This window comes from Condylura cristata, unplaced genomic scaffold, assembly GCF_000260355.1.
Source record: "Condylura cristata isolate star-nosed mole 26May11 unplaced genomic scaffold, ConCri1.0 scaffold00009, whole genome shotgun sequence".
NCBI lineage: Eukaryota > Metazoa > Chordata > Mammalia > Eulipotyphla > Talpidae > Condylura > Condylura cristata.
In genome coordinates, this window is record NW_004567110.1 from 27,598,278 (window position 1) to 27,614,769 (window position 16,492).

Here is a 16,492-nt window from a genome sequence, read left to right on the forward strand (position 1 = left end):
ATGAAGCCTCTCACCCTCCGCATCTCTGGCCTGTACCCCAGTTCTGTATGAATAAATAAATAAATCTTTAAAATATATATATATATATATATATAACCAGATGTAATTGCTGTCCCACATAAGTATTCTGATCTTTTAATAGTGTTTTATACTCTTGAGAAACTGTGGGCCTTTATTTAACAAGGAGATCAAAAGGTGCTAGTGTCTAAAATTAATTTCCTCAATTTTATGGCCCATTTGTAGGAAGTTAACAGTTCATGAGTCTTTTGTACAGGATTTCCTTTTTGCCCTCATCATGTAAACATAGTGTTTTATTTCTGTTCTGAAACATTTTAGTGTACTCCATGTATTTTCTGTGGGTGGGAGCATGGGTCTCTCCTGCATTTTAAAACGATGTTATTTGCTATTTTATTATATAATAATTTATTTTGAAATTGTGCTAGATTCTAAATTTCTCTATGATATGAAATTCTTTTGTTAATGCATCTAGTTAATTTGAATAACATGTCAACTGTTTCTAATATTTTATTACTATTTTTAATAGTTTTTGTTTTTTTTTTTTTACTTAAGCAGCTGTGGAAAAAAATTCATGGCTTAAATAGCAGCTAGATAACATTCTTTTAGAGATGGTGCCATATTGTATGAAATGGCCAGTACCACATAGAAATTAAGCATTAAAAGGGCTTATCAAAAAAAAAATGAAGAAAGCAGTCTCATTTTGAATTGCATTAAAAAAGATAAAATACTAGGGGTTAAGTTTTAACAAAGAAAGTAAAAGACCTACACATTATAAAACATTTTAAAGGAAATAGATACCATCAGTGTTGATGGATTGTCATTAAAGTGGCCATATTACTGAAAGCAACTTATAGATTCAACACAAACCTATCAAAATTCTTTTTTTTTTTTTAAGATTTATTTATTTGTTTATACAGAACTGAGGTACAGGCCAGAGGCTCAGGGGCCGCGAGAGGCTTCACCAGAGACAGAGTGGGGAGCAGAACAGACAGACTGACGAAGTACACTGCTGAGGGGAGCAGCCGGGGGGGTCAGGAGAGGTCTGCCCCACCATGTGGTTACCTCCGGGGCAGGCGGGAATCGAACTCATGCGCAAGTGGCTTTAGCTTCTCAGTGCTGTGCTTTAACCCGCTGCGCCACCAGGGAGGGCTCACTATCAAAATTCTAATGGCATTTTTCAGAAAATAGGCCAAAGTGTTAAAAAAATTACATAGAGAAACACAAAAAACACTGACTAGTTAAAGCAGTCCTGAGGGGGAAAAGAAGAAAATTGGGAGTTATAACTTAACTCCGTGAACTCAAACTATCAAGACATTCATCTAAGGCAGTCTGATATTGGAACAAAAACAGATATACAGAAAAATGGAATAGACTTAAGAGCCAAAAGTAAATCCATACATATACAGACAGCTAATTTATGGAAAAGGAGCCAAGACCATACAATGGAGAAAGGAACACCTCTTCAACATGGTGTTGAGAAACCAGGGACAGCCACGTGGAAAAAAATGAAACTAAGAATTAAACAAAAACCAAAAAAACTCAGAATGTAATAAAGACTTGGATGTAATACTGAGGCCATAAAATACTTAGAAGAAAACATAGATGGCATATCTCTAGACATTGACTACAGAGATATTTTTGGAGCTAAATGTCCAATGATAAAAGAAACAGATTTTAACAAATGGGAATACATCAATCCAAAAAACTTTTGTACAGTGCAAGAAAGCACCACAAAACAAAAAGGCATCCTGCGTACTAGGACAAGATATTTATATATTATACACCTCACAAAGGGTTAATATCCAAAATATACAAGAAATTTATACAACTAAACTACATACAAAACAAAAAACAAATAAAAATACAGAATACAGGCAAAAGATTTGAATAAGAAGACATGGCTAGCAAGCATGAAGAAAATAATGCTCAATATCACTTATTAAGGAAGCACAAATTAAAAAACCACAGTGGGTTTTCACCTCACCACTGTGAGAATATTCCATAGTAAAAAGACTGGAATTGAGTTTGCAAGAGTACTGAAAAAAGGACCTTTGGAATATTGTTGGTGGGGATGTAAATTGATACAGACTCTGAAAAACACTATGGAGATTCCTTCAAGAACTAAAAATTGAAATACCATATGCTCCAGCAATTTATCCAAAAAATGATAACACTAACTTGAAAATATTTGACCTCTGTGTTCATAGCAGCACTAGTCACAATAACCAAGATATGGAAACAGCCTCAATATCCATTAATGTATGACAAGATAAAAAAGTGAGAAATAAAATTTTGCCTTTTGCAACAATGGAAATGGAACTTGAGGTGATTATGCTAAGTGACATAAATTGAAAAAGGAAGATAGTTTTCTCTATGAGGAATGTAAATAAATTAAAGTTCACAAACTTACAAAACATAACAAAAGTATCTAATAGACTGTGTCTAAATAAGTTTGTTACTAGGAGGAAGTTAGCAGAAAAAGTTGTAAAGGGGTTTAATTTGATGATGTGACTGGCACTAGAATGGTGAAACATAAACATATATCAAGGTGTAAAGACATACTCCCCAAATTTTGTAGTATTATAAACCTTTCTTTAAAAAACGAAGACCTTACCAATAAATATTTTTAATTTTTGTACTATTGATTTATATTCTTAACTCTTAGTCAGGCTTTGTTCTCATTGTACTATTTTGAGGTACATGACCTCATCTGACTTATTATTATTGGCACATGCCACTTTCAGCAGTGTAGAAAATTTTAGTCACCAATGATCTAGTATGAATATAATGTTGCAGGAAGGTGTGTGTTCTTTGAGGATCAGTTAGCTACCCAGAGACGATTACAGAGAATAGCATTATCATTCATATCCTATCTATCAGTATAATAAATAGGAAATTGTCCATAAGATGGACTTAAAGTAAATTCATTTGTATATTAACAAGAATTCCAGTTTGCTTTTTAAAACAAAGAGGAAACACGTGACTGTTAATCGTCAGTATCTTCTTAAGTCACTTTTTCTTGGGAACCAAAATTTTGGTCAGAAGGGTACCAGGTGAACCAGAATAAGGCAGTTGGTTGGATAACCTTACTGGCTACTTCATCAGTCCATGATCATCTCTACTTGGTGACTTGACTTATTTTGAGGGCCAGACATATTCTTCATTGTGTCAGGTCACCTTGTCCTTGGATAGTATTAAGGTACATTACCAATTTCATTTCTCAGTATTCCTCTTTGATGTGTTGTATAAACCTTTTGTTATCCTTTCTTCCCTCTCCCATCTCCATCCTATGTAGCTGACAATTTAACAGGTGTATAGCCAGGATTTAACTACTAGATTGCTAGGAAGCTAGACTGCCAGTCTGTGAGAACTAAAAACGGGAACCTGAAAAACATCTAGTCCAATCTCTTCATGTATATGAAGTAACTGAGGCCACACAGAGTATGATTTGAAACTCCAGTTTGTTTTTCTAACAGGCTTTATTCCACTGTATTGAGGGCTAATTTTAGTTTTTGATATTTAAAAATTATTTTTACTCTATATGCTTTAATTGTACTTAGTAGCTTGCTGCCTGTATATTTTGTTTGCTACTAGGAAACAGCTATGTTTGTCTAGTTCTTTACACTTTTATAAAGTGCTTTCTCATCTTTATCTCATTTATTTGTTATGAAGATAACCTTTTGCTCATATACCTGAAATTTTTGAATAGTGGCACTTAACTGGTAGATCCATTGCTTCTGTACATTTATTTACAAGCCTAGCTACCTCAGTTTCAGGCATCGCTCTGACTCACTCCACTGAGATTATAAAGTTCAGGCATAGTGGCTTCTCACCTCCAGCTCTTTGTACATCTTCTGGGTGCTTCTGGAGTCTTAGGCATGAAATTCCAGGCATGAAGTAATAAGTTGTTTTGAGACACTTAAGACTACTTGTGATCCGGGAAGTTCTTTTAAAAACTTAATCAAAGGTTCAGTATGTAGTTAAGCAACACAATGTGTAGAAACAAATACAATGATAATCATATCATTTATTGTACTAGCATTCTTCAATCAAAATGGTGTTAGAGATAAGATAAAGTATATGGCTGTAATGTGTGTCCATGTGATTTGGTTCAGGAAAGGACAAAATTATTAGGCTGAGGCTGCACACTGATTGTCAGAACTTTCTACAACAGGGAACTATTATCTATTATCTAGTCAACTCATAGAAATTCTTAAGAAACCCTCTGTGTGATTCATGATTAGGTTAAATTACTTAAATAAAGTTGCTGAGAAATTTGTTATTGATTAGCTGCATAAAAATGAAAATAAAAAGTATAATGGTTTTCCTAGGAGACTCTGTTTGAATTGTATGCTCTATAGTTCAGTGCTTATTTGAGAATAGGATATGAGCATTTTAGGTTCACTTTATGATAGTCCTGGGTAAATACGAGTTAGAGTTAAACTTCTTATCCTTGGATTTCTAATAGCTACTGTTGAGGTGAGTCATATATGTCAAGATTATCTGATGATAAGACTGCAACTCAATTGGCTCAAAGTTCAAAAGAGAGCATTAGCTTCAAGGACGTAAATCACTAAGTTGTTATCCATCAATTTGTAATAGAAGTGCAGATGAACAACATTTATCTACACCATCTAGTATCATTTACCTGTAGATTGAGGTAGGTCTATCTAAGGGCTTATGTAAGGTACTTTGAACTGTTTTGCAGAGATGAGAGTTCAAGTTTAATTTTAAATTTGAGTAGCATTTGGTTTTGTGCACCTTTCTTGCCAGTCACTATTAACCCAATTTTGTCTGCTCTTAAAACCAGGCTAAGTTCTACTTACCTGTGGAGCTGTCTAAGATTAATCAGGTTATTTACAAAGGAATTTTTTATGCACCCTATTTTTATTATTTATTTCATGTATTCCTTATTTTTTCCCCTGCAAGTTGGCTGTGAGCTTTGTGGGTCTAACTCCATATAGCAGGGCTTATGAAGTCAGATACTTAAATGGATCACTGAGTGATATAGTTAGGTCCATGCAAAAGGGAGAGCTGATGCTTACTGCTTACAATCAGCCTAATTCTAATTAGTTCTTACCTCAAGAATTTGAGCTTCTTGTTGCTTGAACAAAATGTATCTTAGCTTTGTTTGTGATTTGTCAATTTGTTACTTCTTTATCAGAGCATAGCTCTGAATATAAGGAAATGATCAATACTGGATCAGTACTTGATCGATACTAGATATTTGATTGAGAACTACTTATTGTGTCATAAAACTGGCTGCACTACTCTTGAAGGATTACCTTATATGTAATAACTGATACGATGTAAAATGTGTAGATATGTTCTTTTTAAAAAATCCCTCCTTTTAAAAGAAAATGTGTACATTAATTCTTACAGTAATCACCAAGCTGGGATACTGAGACCTCATTGCTTTGTACACAGAAAGTGATCCTGTAGATCATTTTCTAAATTAGCAACACATTATAGTGCATTGTTGCATATTCTGAGAGCTTTCAAAATTCTGATAGAGTTGTTAGAATATCTGAGTGCCTTGCAGTTGGTATGTCTGTATTTTCATTTTCACCACCTTTCCACTCTTTCCAAACAGCATTGTTAACATGAACTCACTCATGGTTCTTTCACTGCATTCCTGCAAATATTCTAGTTTGAACTCTATTATTCATGTTGGAACATCTACTGTAGCCCCTAATTGCGTTGTGTATTTTGTATTTAGAGTGTCTCCTGTTTATTATTTTTTAAATCTACTTCTTAACTCATAAGAAAAAGCTTTCAGTTGTGCACTTTCTTGCAAACCAAATTCCATATCTTCCATTCCCTTTCTAATCTTATCAGTCCTAGTCCCTTATAAGATAATCAGTTTGTTCTCTGTTCTTCCTAATATCCTTCTTCTACTGTCTGCCTTCCTATATGCTATTTCTTCCATGGAGAATGACCTCTTTCTTCTTTATACCTTATAGCAGTTCTTCTATTATCATACTGTTCTTTAAATCTTAGTGTTTGTTCTTTTATTATCAGGCTAGATTTTTTTCAAATGGGATAGTTTTATGGGTAGTGACTTTATTTCCTGTTACAACTTTGAACACCATATGTGTCTAACATTAGGCCTCGTGCATATAAACACCCAACAAATATTTCTCACCATGATTATTACTTTATGTTTTGCCTCATTCATGTTTATATAATGGTAAAATATACACAAATAAAAGTAATCATTTTAACCATTTAAAAGTAGATGGTTCTGTGAAATTAAGTACCTGTCCATATAACAATCACTACCATGCATCTATAGTACTCTTTAATTTCCCCTAACTGAAACTCTGTGCCCAGTAAATACTGACTTCCTATATCCACAGTGCTTGGAACTAACCATTTGACTATCCTCAAATTTGACTACTCTATGAACCTTATATAAAAAGAATCATACAATATTTTCCCTTTTACAGTTGGCTTCAGCTATAATGTTTTCAAAATTCATCATTATTGTAGCATTTGTCAAAAGCATCTACCTTTTTAAGTTTAAATAATAGTCCTCTGTGTTTATGCTCACTCTCACACACATACATACCATATCAATTCATCTGTTAGTGTATACTTTTGGCTATTCATCTGTCAGGGGTACTTTTGGCTATTGTGAATGATATGGTACTTTTGGCTATGAACAAGTAATCTGTTAATGATATGCTATGAACAAATAATCTGTTTTAGTTTCTGTTTTCACTATGCATGTATATTGAGGGAGCAAATGGTATTTTTATGTAGAATTTTTAAAGGAATCACTGTACTTGTTTCCCACATTTACTTTCCCACCAGCAGTACATGAGGGTTGTAACTGCTATACATATTTGTCACACTTGTTATATTTTGGGTGTGTTTGTTTTGCAGTAGCCATGCTAATGGATGTGAGTAGTATCTCAGTGGTTTTATTTTGTTTTTCCTTTAGGACTACTGACGTTAAGTGTCTTTCCTGTGCTTCTTAGCCATTTATATATCATTTTTTGAGATTGGTAGAAGTCCTTTGTACATTTAAATTGGGTGGTTTAGCTTTTTATTGCAGAATATGAACCCCTTATCAAGATAGGTGATTTGCAAGTATTTTCTCCCATTTCATGGATTGTCTTTTCACTATCTTGATGTGTCTTTTCATGTACATAAGATTTTATGGATTCCAAGTTACCTATATTTTATTTTGTTGCCTTGAATTTTGGTATCATAGACAAGAAATATTGCCCAATTCAGTATCATGAAACTTTCCTCTTATATTTTCTTTCATTAGTTTTTGTAGTTTTATCTAGTATGATTATTATTGATCCATTTGGAGTTAGCTTTTACATGCAGTATAATGTAAGGTATTTCCATATCTACTTTCCCAACACCATTTGTTTAAAAAACCTATACTTTCTCACTAAATAGTCTTTCCTTTTCTCTATTTGATTGAAAGATTTTCAGCGTTATCCATTGTCACAGTTGTAACTGTAATAATACATTTTAAGCCCTTTCCTGTCATTGTCTTAGTGTAAAGATTTAAAATTCTGGCTTATGTTTTCCTGCCTGTTTGAAAATAGGAGGGGGAACTTGGAATATATGTTAAAAACATCCATCATTTATCATCTTTCTATTCTTTTATTAGCAGTTGCTTTAGTCACCCTTTTGCTTTATGTTCTTGTTTCCTGAAACAGAAGTATTAGAATATTTTGCTGATCTTTTAAATAAAGGCTTCTCTGTAGGTCTGAAATTTTGATTTTAAGCCACTTCTCTAGACTTTTGATTTACCCCTTCTTTTAATGAGAATGTAGAGCTAAAGGATATGCCATGTACCTTTTACTATGGAGTTTGCATGACATCACATTGAATGAATGACTTTTGAACAGTTAAATGGAAGTGCTGGGAAACAATTTTATTATATCAGAGAATGTATTAAAATTTGTATGCCTGAGACTGTATTATCTTCATTATTTTGTCTACAATTTTGGTATTTTTTCATATATGAATGGAAGTTTCATTTTTTACATTTTACTTATTTGACTGAGATAATGTTGGCGTATCCCCATCAGGTATTAATGCACAATAGTGTACCCACTACCAACTCAATGTAGACCATTGTGCTTTCCCTCCTCTTTGTTCTTATCTGTTCTCCACCTTCTCTCCCCCTTGGTGTCTCAGTTTTATCGCCCAAATAGACATTTAAAACATAGCTTTATAGTTTTCTTCAATGGTAAAAAGCTTAGTGTGTAAGTATTATTGTAGTTTATAGTATTAAAATATTTATTTCCTTTATGCCTCAAGCCATAGAGACATAAATTCATATGCATTAAACCTTTTTTGCACTTGAAGAGAAAGGATCACCAAAGCTAGATGAAAAAATGAGGATAAGACAGAGAAAGAAGCCTCTCTTCTGGAATGCTGGACTTTTATATTCTAGAAAAGGAGTTTTTAGAGCTTTCATCACTGAATGCATCAGTGATAAACCGATATTTGTATGCTGCATTTATGTATTTTGATTCACATTACCAAAAAGTCATTTCCCCCCCATCTTTTGTGTTGATTACATAAACTTACCACTAGTTAATATAATATAGTTGCGATTTTTTTTTCACTTTGTAAGACATTTGTTATTGCTGTGCTTCTCTCCTGTCATTTTTTTTAACATTACATGAAAGGAAAATGATAATGGCTGATATTTACTGAATGTTTGATAAATTTGTTTTAGCTTCATTATTGTCTTTATATCGTCTATATCTTTCAAAGAAAGTGATGTTTTACTGGTGTATTTTATAAGGAACTATTATAGATGCTCAGGAGAAAAGTTAATATATCCAGTGATTTCCTAAGACCATTAAAGATTAATTCTCTTTGTGAAAAAGGTAGATAGCTAGATAAGGAGGAGGGAAATGTCTTAAGCTTTTGAATTTAGAACTACATAAATGTATTATCTTTAGTGTTAAGCTATTTATACTAAATTAAATTAGTATAAAGTGATTTATTACCTGAAATATTTTAATTTTGAATCCTGACTTGCATATTTAATGTTATTAAAAGTCTTTGTTCTATTTAGTATTATTTAAAATCAGAGTAGTAATTTTGTTTACATATAAATAGTCTGTATTGCAGAAGCAAATTAGATTGTTGCTATTTATTTTGATAAAAAACTGAATTACTGATAAAAAACTGAAGTGGATGTAGATTCTGCTTGCTGTAGTATTGGGGAAATAGCTGTTAACTAGAGAATTCCTTAGTTTGGAAAAGGGTCAGAAATGCTGTCTTCTTTGGAGACATTCAAATAATAGATAAAATAAAGAATGATGTGCTCAATGAGCTACAGTTTAAATAGAGGAAATTTAATGGGAAATGATTACATTAGTAGCAGATGGACTTGCTTCCTGGATTGCAGTCTTACTGGAAATCCTAGAACAGCTTAAATTTGTTTTTCAGATTTAGTGTCTGATAAAAAGATAGGCAAAGAGATTTGTTTATTTGGTGTACTTTTATGATTCTTACTATGTTTTTGGATATTTTATTTTTACTAGGCTATTTTTATGATTCCCACAAATCCACCACCAACATTCAGGAAGCCAGAACTTTGGTCGGATGACTTCACAGATTTTGTTAAGAAGTGCCTAGTGAAGAACCCTGAGCAAAGAGCTACTGCGACACAACTTCTACAGGTCAGTGATTATGCCTAGAAGGGAGGGATTATTTTCTTTATACCTTTTAGCTTTCTGACAGTGATGACGAGAATTGCCATGCATTTTATTAACTGATTTCTAAAGCTGTTAACCTCCCAAGAGACATGATTAATGCAGCCCCCCCCCACTCAAACAAACACACATACATATATACATCATTCTTCTTCTGCATGATCTCTTTGTTTCATTTTTAATTTTGTTTTTCTGTCTTAAGACTTTTCCCTCTTCTCTACTTTTTTTTGATCAACTAGTTTGCTCTTAAGTTATTTTAAGAAAAACTTCCAGTTGATTCTCATTTTGAAAATTAGTTTTTGTCTCTCTCTTACTGTTTTTCATGTAATTTTCCTGATGTATTATTTCTTGACCCAGCATTGCCCCTTTGAATTTTTACTCTGCTAAGATATATATAAATATAAGTAGGATCTCTGAATTGCTTGAAAAGATCATGTTGTAAATACTGGTTACAAAACTAAATGAAGAGTTTCAGTGTCCCTGCTAAATGTATCAGGTAGTTTTTAAAATTTATCTTGAAATTTAATGCAAATGGAAATAATTTTTGCTTTTAACAAGTATTTATATTTTCCCAACAGAATTTTGTCTTGTATTAACAAAACTTGTTTTTTGGAAAACATTTTTTTTGTTAAGTGACAAAAAGATTCAAAAGTGGTTCTTATAAAAAATTATTTTTCAAAGATGCTATTTTTAAAAAAGTTTTGTTGAAAGATATAGGAAAACATAACCAAATGTTTATTGATATGAAAATTTAATTTAGTAATCCTTTTCTAAAAAGGCAGTTTGACAGTATCTTATGTAAAATAGTGTCGTATATTCTTTGACCCAGAAATTACATTTCTAGAAATGTACCCCTATAGAAAAATTTAACAGTGTATGATATAACTAACATATGTAAAAATAATAAAACATTGTGTGAAAAAGCACTGGAAACAACACAGATGTCTATAATCAGTCTAGAGCCCAGCAAGAGGGATGAATAACAAATAAACACACTTGAACACACACACACACACGTATACATACATACAGATTCACATGTAAGTGCTTGTAGTGAATATTCTGAAAAACTAAAGAAGAAACTGGCCACTAAAAAGATGACTATGACTGAGAAACTGGTGTGATGGAGACATACTTTCCCCTCCTGAATGTCTCCTTTGAGTTTTGGGTTATATGCAAATACTGCTTTCAGTCTTAATTTATTTTGAAACATTATTTTGAAATATTGTCAGCATTTCAAAGGAATTTTGAGCAACTAAATTGAGAGTGTATTGGTATTATTATTGTACTGAATATATAGATTATTCGACTCCAAAGAAGTCAAGAAAGAAAGGGGGAAAAATAAGAAAAGTAGGACAAACCACAGATAGACAGTTGTGTACATATAAAGGAATTGGGCTGAAAAGATTCGTTGAAATTATTGAGTTGAGCTCCTTAGTAGTTTTATATATATATATAATAGTTTATTTTTCCATAATTTTGTGCATTTTTCCATCTCATTTGCAATCCCCTTGGGCTTCCCATCACCAAATCACCCATATGCCATCACCATAGTTCAGTGCATTTCCCTCCCCCCACTGTTTTTGATCCCATTCCCCACTCCACCCCCACAGAATGTCTCTGGTATATAGCTATTCATCATTATCATTATTTTCTCGCCTGTTCCGTTATATTCTTGCTATGAGAGAAACCATCTGGCATTTTTCCTTTTCTTTCTGGCTTATTTCACTAAGCATGATCTTTTCCAGCTCCATCCATGTTGCTGCAAAAGACATGTGTTTCTTTTTTTTTTTTTTGGTTGCTGAGTAATATTCCATTGTGTATATGTACCACATCTTTTTAATCCAGTCATCCATTTTTGGGCACTTGGGCTGTTTCCATGTCTTTCCATTGTGAATAAAGCAGCAGTAAACATGGGGATGCAGGTATCTTTTTGAATCAGTGTTTTTGTGTCTTTTGGATAGGTACTTAGAAGTGGGATTGCTAGGACGTAGGGAAGCTCCATGTTTAGCAGTTTGAGGAACCTCCAAACAGTTTTCCATCGTGGTTGTACTGGTTTGCATTCCCACCAGCAGTGCAGGAGAGTTTCTTTTTTTATCTGAATCCACTGGTCTGTATGTCTGTGCTTGGTCCAGTACCATGCAGTTTTGATTATTATGGCTTTATAGTATAGCTTGAAGTTTGGGATTGTAATGCCTCCATTCTCTTTCTTCCTAGTCATGAGAGTGTTGGCTATTCGAGGTCTTCTGTTGTTCCATATGAATCTCATCAATATTTTTTTTCTATTTCTTTGAAGAATGTCATTGAGATTTTTATTGGGATGGCATTAATCTGTATATTGCTTTTGATGGGATGGTCATTTTGATGATGTTAATTCTCCCAATCCATGAACAGGGAATGTCTTTCCATTTCATGGTGTCTTCCTGTATTTCTTTTAACAGTGTTTTGTAATTTTCTTTGTATAGGTCTTTTTACCTCTTTTGTTAGGTTGATTCCCAGGTATTTGATTCTTTTTGTTTTAGTTGAAAAGGGGATGGTTCTTTTTAATTTCTGTTCTTCTGATTGGTTGTTTGTGTTTTTACCTCTTTTGTTAGGCTGATTCCCAGGTATTTGATTCTTTTTGTTTTAGTTGAAAAGGGGATGGTTCTTCAAGGTGGGACATTAGGTTGCTTCTTTGAGTTATTTCTTGTTTCTTTATGTGAGCCTGTAACACTATATATTTTCCTCTTATAACTGCTTTTAATGTGTCCCATAAGTTTTGGAGATTTGTGTCATCATTGTTGGTCTTCTCCAGGTATTTTTTGATTTCTTCTTTGATCTCCTCATTGATCCAGTGGTCCTCCGGTAGTGTCAGTTTCAGTCTCCATGTGGTAGGTGGGTTTTTTGTCTTCCTCAGATGGTTTATGTCTAGTTTGATTCCTTCATGGTCAAAGAAAATAGTTGGTATGTTTTTGATCTTAGTGTATCTGTTGGTGTTTATCTTGTGACTCAGTATGTGGTCAATCCTAGAGAATGACCCATGTGGGTGCAGTATTCTATAGATGTCTGTTAAACCCATGTTGTCCAGGTCCTTGTTCAGAGCTTTAGTGTCTTTGCTTATTTTTTGTCTTGTTGATCCATTGTGGACAGTGGTGTGTTGAAGTCTCATAATATGTATGTATTTTCTCTGATATACATTTTCATAGATGACAGTAATTTCCTGATATATTTGGTGCTCCTTTATTTGGTACATATATGTTGATGATTGTTATGTCTTCTTGTATTGTCACCTTAATCATAATGTAGTGGCCTTCTGTGTCTCTTTTAACCTTTTTTATTTTGAAGTCTATTTTATCTTATATAAGTAGCTGTTCCTGCCTTCTTTTTTGGTCCATTTGTTTGTAGAACTGTTTTCCATTCTTTTATTTTCAATCTGTTTTTTATCTTTAGGTGTGTTTCCTGCAGACAGCATAACATTAGGTCCTGTTTTATAATCCATCCTGCAACTCTGTGTCTTTTTATTGATGAGTTTAAGCCATTTCCATCTAGAGATACAACTGATATACTGGCACCTACATTTGCCATTTTGGTCCTTTTCTATTTTATTCCTTGGTTTTGAACTGTTCTTGTTCATTCTTCTGTTGGATTTGGTTTGAGGACTTCTTGTAGTATTTTTTGGTGTGGGGGTTTAGTCATGACAAAATTACGGAGTGTCTGTTTGTCTGAAAATATCCTTATTCTTTCTTTATAGAGGAAGGATAGCTTTGCAGGATAGAGTATTCTTGGTTGGCATTTAAGAGTTTGGAGTTTGTTGAGTGTGTCCCGCTACTCTCTTGCCCGTAGTGTTTCTTCAGAGAAGTCTGATGTCTTGATCATCAGACTGATCAGTTTCCCTTTATAGGTTGTTTTTTCCCTCTTGTCATTCTCATTATCTTTTCCTTGTCTTGTATTCTTGGTAGTTTTACTATGATGTGTCTTGCTGTATTTCTCCTGTCGTCATAGTAGTTTGGTGTTCTTCTTGCTTCTTGGATATCTACTTTAATATCCTTCATATTAGGGAAGTTCTCTTCTATTATTTCTTTGACTATTTCTTGATTCCTTGGCCTTTCTCTTCACCTTCTGGGATACCTTAAACTCTGATATTTTCTTTCCTGTTGGTGTCAGATAGGTCTTGAAGTGTTTCTTCATTCCTTCTCCTTTTTATTTCTCTTTTTTTTTCTGTTTTAATTCTCTTTATTTCTGCGTCTTCGTGGGAGATGATTCATTCCTCCATTTCCTCTATTCTGTTTTCATTACTTTTCCCAGCATTCTTTATCTCCTCTGGTGGCCTTTTCATCTCCTGCATTTCTTCTATTTCTTTTTTTAATGTCTCATTTTCTTTCTTCAGTTCGTTGCTTGTCTCATATTATTTTTTTCTTTTTCATTTCTTTCATTCATTTCCTTGTTTGCATTCTTCAACTCCCTGATGGCTTGCCTCACTTCATTTTTTTCCCTTCTCATCTTCTTTTTGTTTGTTTATCATGATGATTCTGAATTCTCTATCTGGTAGACTGAGCAATTCTCCTATTTCTTTTGTGGTTTCTGCTGACCTCTTTGTGATGAATTGTCCCCCTGTGGACATGCTTGAATATTCTTTGTCTTCTTTTCCCTGTTTGTATTTTCTAATACTTTCTATTTGTTGAGACACGGCATTGCTATTATTTACCAGCATTCTTTTGGATGTTCTCTCTGGGATGGCAGACACTTCAGTTGTGGAGGTTTATTCTGAGCCTTGTTTTGTTTCACTATCTCCTGTTTTTCTAGCCCTTTCTGTGTGGAATTATGTCTGTTGTCTCTGCCAGTGACAATCAGGGGTCTCTTGTGATGTTCAGCTTCTTCTGGTAACTCGTTGAGTCCTTGTCTCTGGAATGTGCCTGTTGATCTTTGTAGCCTTCTGATGTCCCAGGTTCCCTCTATGCTTGGATGCATAGGAGGTTAGGGTGCATTAGAAGTGTTGCAGCTGGGCCTGTGGTTGATCCAGTCCCTGGTTTTGTTTATTTTCTGAGCACTGTGAACCTTGCAAGGCAGTGCCTTAGTGACTCACACGTCTTCCAGCCACTACTGTTCAGTAACACCTTGAGTCCTAATTCAGCATGCCCCCCCAGTGCAGGCTGTCAGTATTCCCTCTATGCCTCCAGGGCTCTTTGTGCCTACTCAGAGCAGTCTTTCCCTACCATTTGGAGGCGTGTTAATGGTCTTGTTTTTGGTACAGTCTAACCTTTTTCTCCCTCCCCCCACCCCTTTTATCTCAGGGGCTTTGTGAACTTGCTGGCCCCACCTTAGTGACTAATGCCAGGAACAAACCTCCAGGCCTATGCTGTGGGGGTGGGTGAAAGGGTTGCAAACCTTGCAGCTGCCCCAGTCACCAGATCACCAGATTTTCCTCCCCACCTACCGTCTCTATGTGTCCACTTGTGCAGTCTTTTCCCACAGCGTGGGTTCCACTCATGAGCCGGAAATGAGCAGGAAGCCTCCATCTGAGGCACTAGAGCCTGGGCGCTCCCTCATCAGTATTGCAGGTTCCACTTATCCTGTTTGTGGTGCTTCCAGATAGGAGTTCCCTTATCGGAACCCCCCAATTGCCAATTCTCCCTTAGTTACCTTCCTTCTAGTGAGTCCAGGGTGTTCTCATTTGGGTTGAAACTTGTAGCACCTAAGTCTATAGTCAGTTTTTATATATTCTCGTGCAAGCTTGGACGTAGTCGTTTCGGGGTCTTTACTCTGCCGCCATTTTGATCCGTCAGTGGCTTTGCTTAGCACCCAGGTGCTCCAGATCGGATCTGCAGTCTTTCCTCAGCCTGGGCTCCACTCACTGAGCTGAGCCGTCCCCCTTCAACTCCAGATCTTTAGCAAGGGGCAAAGCAGCTCCTGTAGCCTACCAAACTTCTAGGCATCTGAGCGCTCCCTGGATGGAGATCTCTTATAGGAACACCCCAACCACCAATTCTCTCTCAGTTATTTTCCTTCTAATGAGTCCATGGTGTTCTCATTTGGGTTGAAACTTGTAGTATGTAAGTCTGTAGGCTGTTTTTAGTCCTAAAGTCCTGCACAAGCCTGGACACAGTGACCTTGGTCTTTACTCTGCCACCATCTTGCCGTCTCCTCCCTCTTTAGTAGTTTTAAGTTAAAAGAAAATTGAAATTTCAGGAACTTTAAAAGACATTGTGTGAGTTCCTTATCTGAAAATGATTCTCATACCTCTACAACCTGAAAATTAGCTGCTACCCGGTAGTGGTCTCTCATGACATGTTAGGTTTGCTGACACATGTATTGACTCCAGGGGCTGACTTGAAGATTACTGTGTGATTTTGGCATTTGGGTTTTTGATTTACTAATTCAAGTGAGGAATCGAAACTTTCTCTTTATGTCCCTCTCAATTATAATTGTCTTAAATACCTTCTTTTCTACATTGAAGTTCATATCAAATAGTGTTTTATAATATTTGCTTTATCTTTTAAAAAATTGAGTCTACTCAAGAGAATCAGAGAAATCTATGTATTTACCCTGTTTTGCTCTTTCTAAAGAACAGTATTCCAGCATTCTTCAGAAGTGAATTGTTGGATGATATGATACTACTATTTCCATTTTTGAGGACCACAATACAGTTTTCCATAGTGTCTTTGCCAGCTTATGTCCCTACACTAGTGTGTAAGAATTTCTTTCTCTACATCCTTGACATCATGCATTTTTTTTAAAGGCTTTCCCAACAAGTGTGAGATGATGATATGTCATTGAGGTTTTGCTTTTTATTTCTC

The 16,492-nt window shown here is 34.8% G+C and overlaps 1 protein-coding gene across 4 annotated transcripts in view; it reads left to right on the forward strand.

Moving 5' to 3' along the window:
* The window catches only part of STK3 (serine/threonine kinase 3), a 211,910-nt gene that overhangs the window by 98,665 nt on the left and 96,753 nt on the right, over positions 1 to 16,492 (forward strand). For all 4 annotated transcript variants that reach the window (XM_004679699.2, XM_012723058.1, XM_012723060.1 and 1 more), the window contains one exon: positions 9,549 to 9,686. In XM_004679699.2, coding sequence (XP_004679756.1) covers positions 9,549 to 9,686 — 138 coding nt within the window. The remainder of the gene's footprint in view (positions 1 to 9,548; positions 9,687 to 16,492) is intronic.